This window comes from Etheostoma spectabile, unplaced genomic scaffold, assembly GCF_008692095.1.
Source record: "Etheostoma spectabile isolate EspeVRDwgs_2016 unplaced genomic scaffold, UIUC_Espe_1.0 scaffold463, whole genome shotgun sequence".
Lineage (NCBI taxonomy): Eukaryota > Metazoa > Chordata > Actinopteri > Perciformes > Percidae > Etheostoma > Etheostoma spectabile.
In genome coordinates this window covers 64,268-64,991 of record NW_022605615.1, presented here as the reverse complement: position 1 = coordinate 64,991, position 724 = coordinate 64,268, and the positions used below count along the sequence as shown (strand labels likewise).

Sequence of the window (724 nt, the reverse complement as noted above, 5' to 3'; positions counted from 1 at the left end):
GCAAAGTCTTAGGACGTTCACAACAGTGGCATAATATATGAATAACACAGTTAAATAACTCATTTAAAATTAGTTGTATATCCTTTTTGAGCAAAAGATAGCTTTCACGATGTCGAAGTTCATGGAGGTACAAGAGCTCAACTCCTGTCAAAACACTAATCTGTCACCACGGTGGTTCTGGTTCCCCATCCATGTCCAAAGCTAAGTTTTTGTTTTCTAACGTCATGATACCCCCCCAGCACCTGACGTAACCGGTTCTTATCTCTCTCTTAGCCCTACGTTGGTGCTGAGTTGGAACCCGTGTCCTTGGCCCAGAACCAGGTTTATTTGTGTGGAAAAGCAAAGAACCGGTTCCATATTTGGCCCTGACTCCGAACCAGGACCAGAATTGCCTTGGCGGAGAAGACACATCACGTGTGGATTAAAGCTCAAACAGCAGGAAGACGTGTACCTCTTTATCAGCTTTGCCCACTTTGGACTCCAGGTCGTACCTCTCTTCATCCACTTTGTCGATGAGGGCATGCAGCTTCTTGCAGGCTTCCTAAAGACAGACAAAGACACAGATGGGACGCTTAGTCAGTGACTCAGTGGACACGCTGTCCTCTACTTCTAAGTCCTTTGTCTTCTTTTTCCCTACTGACTCTACTTTCGAACTGTACAGTAAAAGAAAGTTCTTTGGCCTTCATTTCTGCTCATGTTTTACAAAGAGTTTAACCCTCATGTT

The 724-nt window shown here is 44.5% G+C and overlaps 1 protein-coding gene across 1 annotated transcript in view; it reads right to left on the bottom strand.

Moving 5' to 3' along the window:
* LOC116686759 (troponin I, fast skeletal muscle) overlaps nucleotides 1-724 on the bottom strand; it is a 36,639-nt gene that overhangs the window by 2,978 nt on the left and 32,937 nt on the right. Inside the window, exon 5 of the mRNA XM_032511818.1 lies at nucleotides 452-541. Coding sequence (XP_032367709.1) covers nucleotides 452-541 — 90 coding nt within the window. The remainder of the gene's footprint in view (nucleotides 1-451; nucleotides 542-724) is intronic.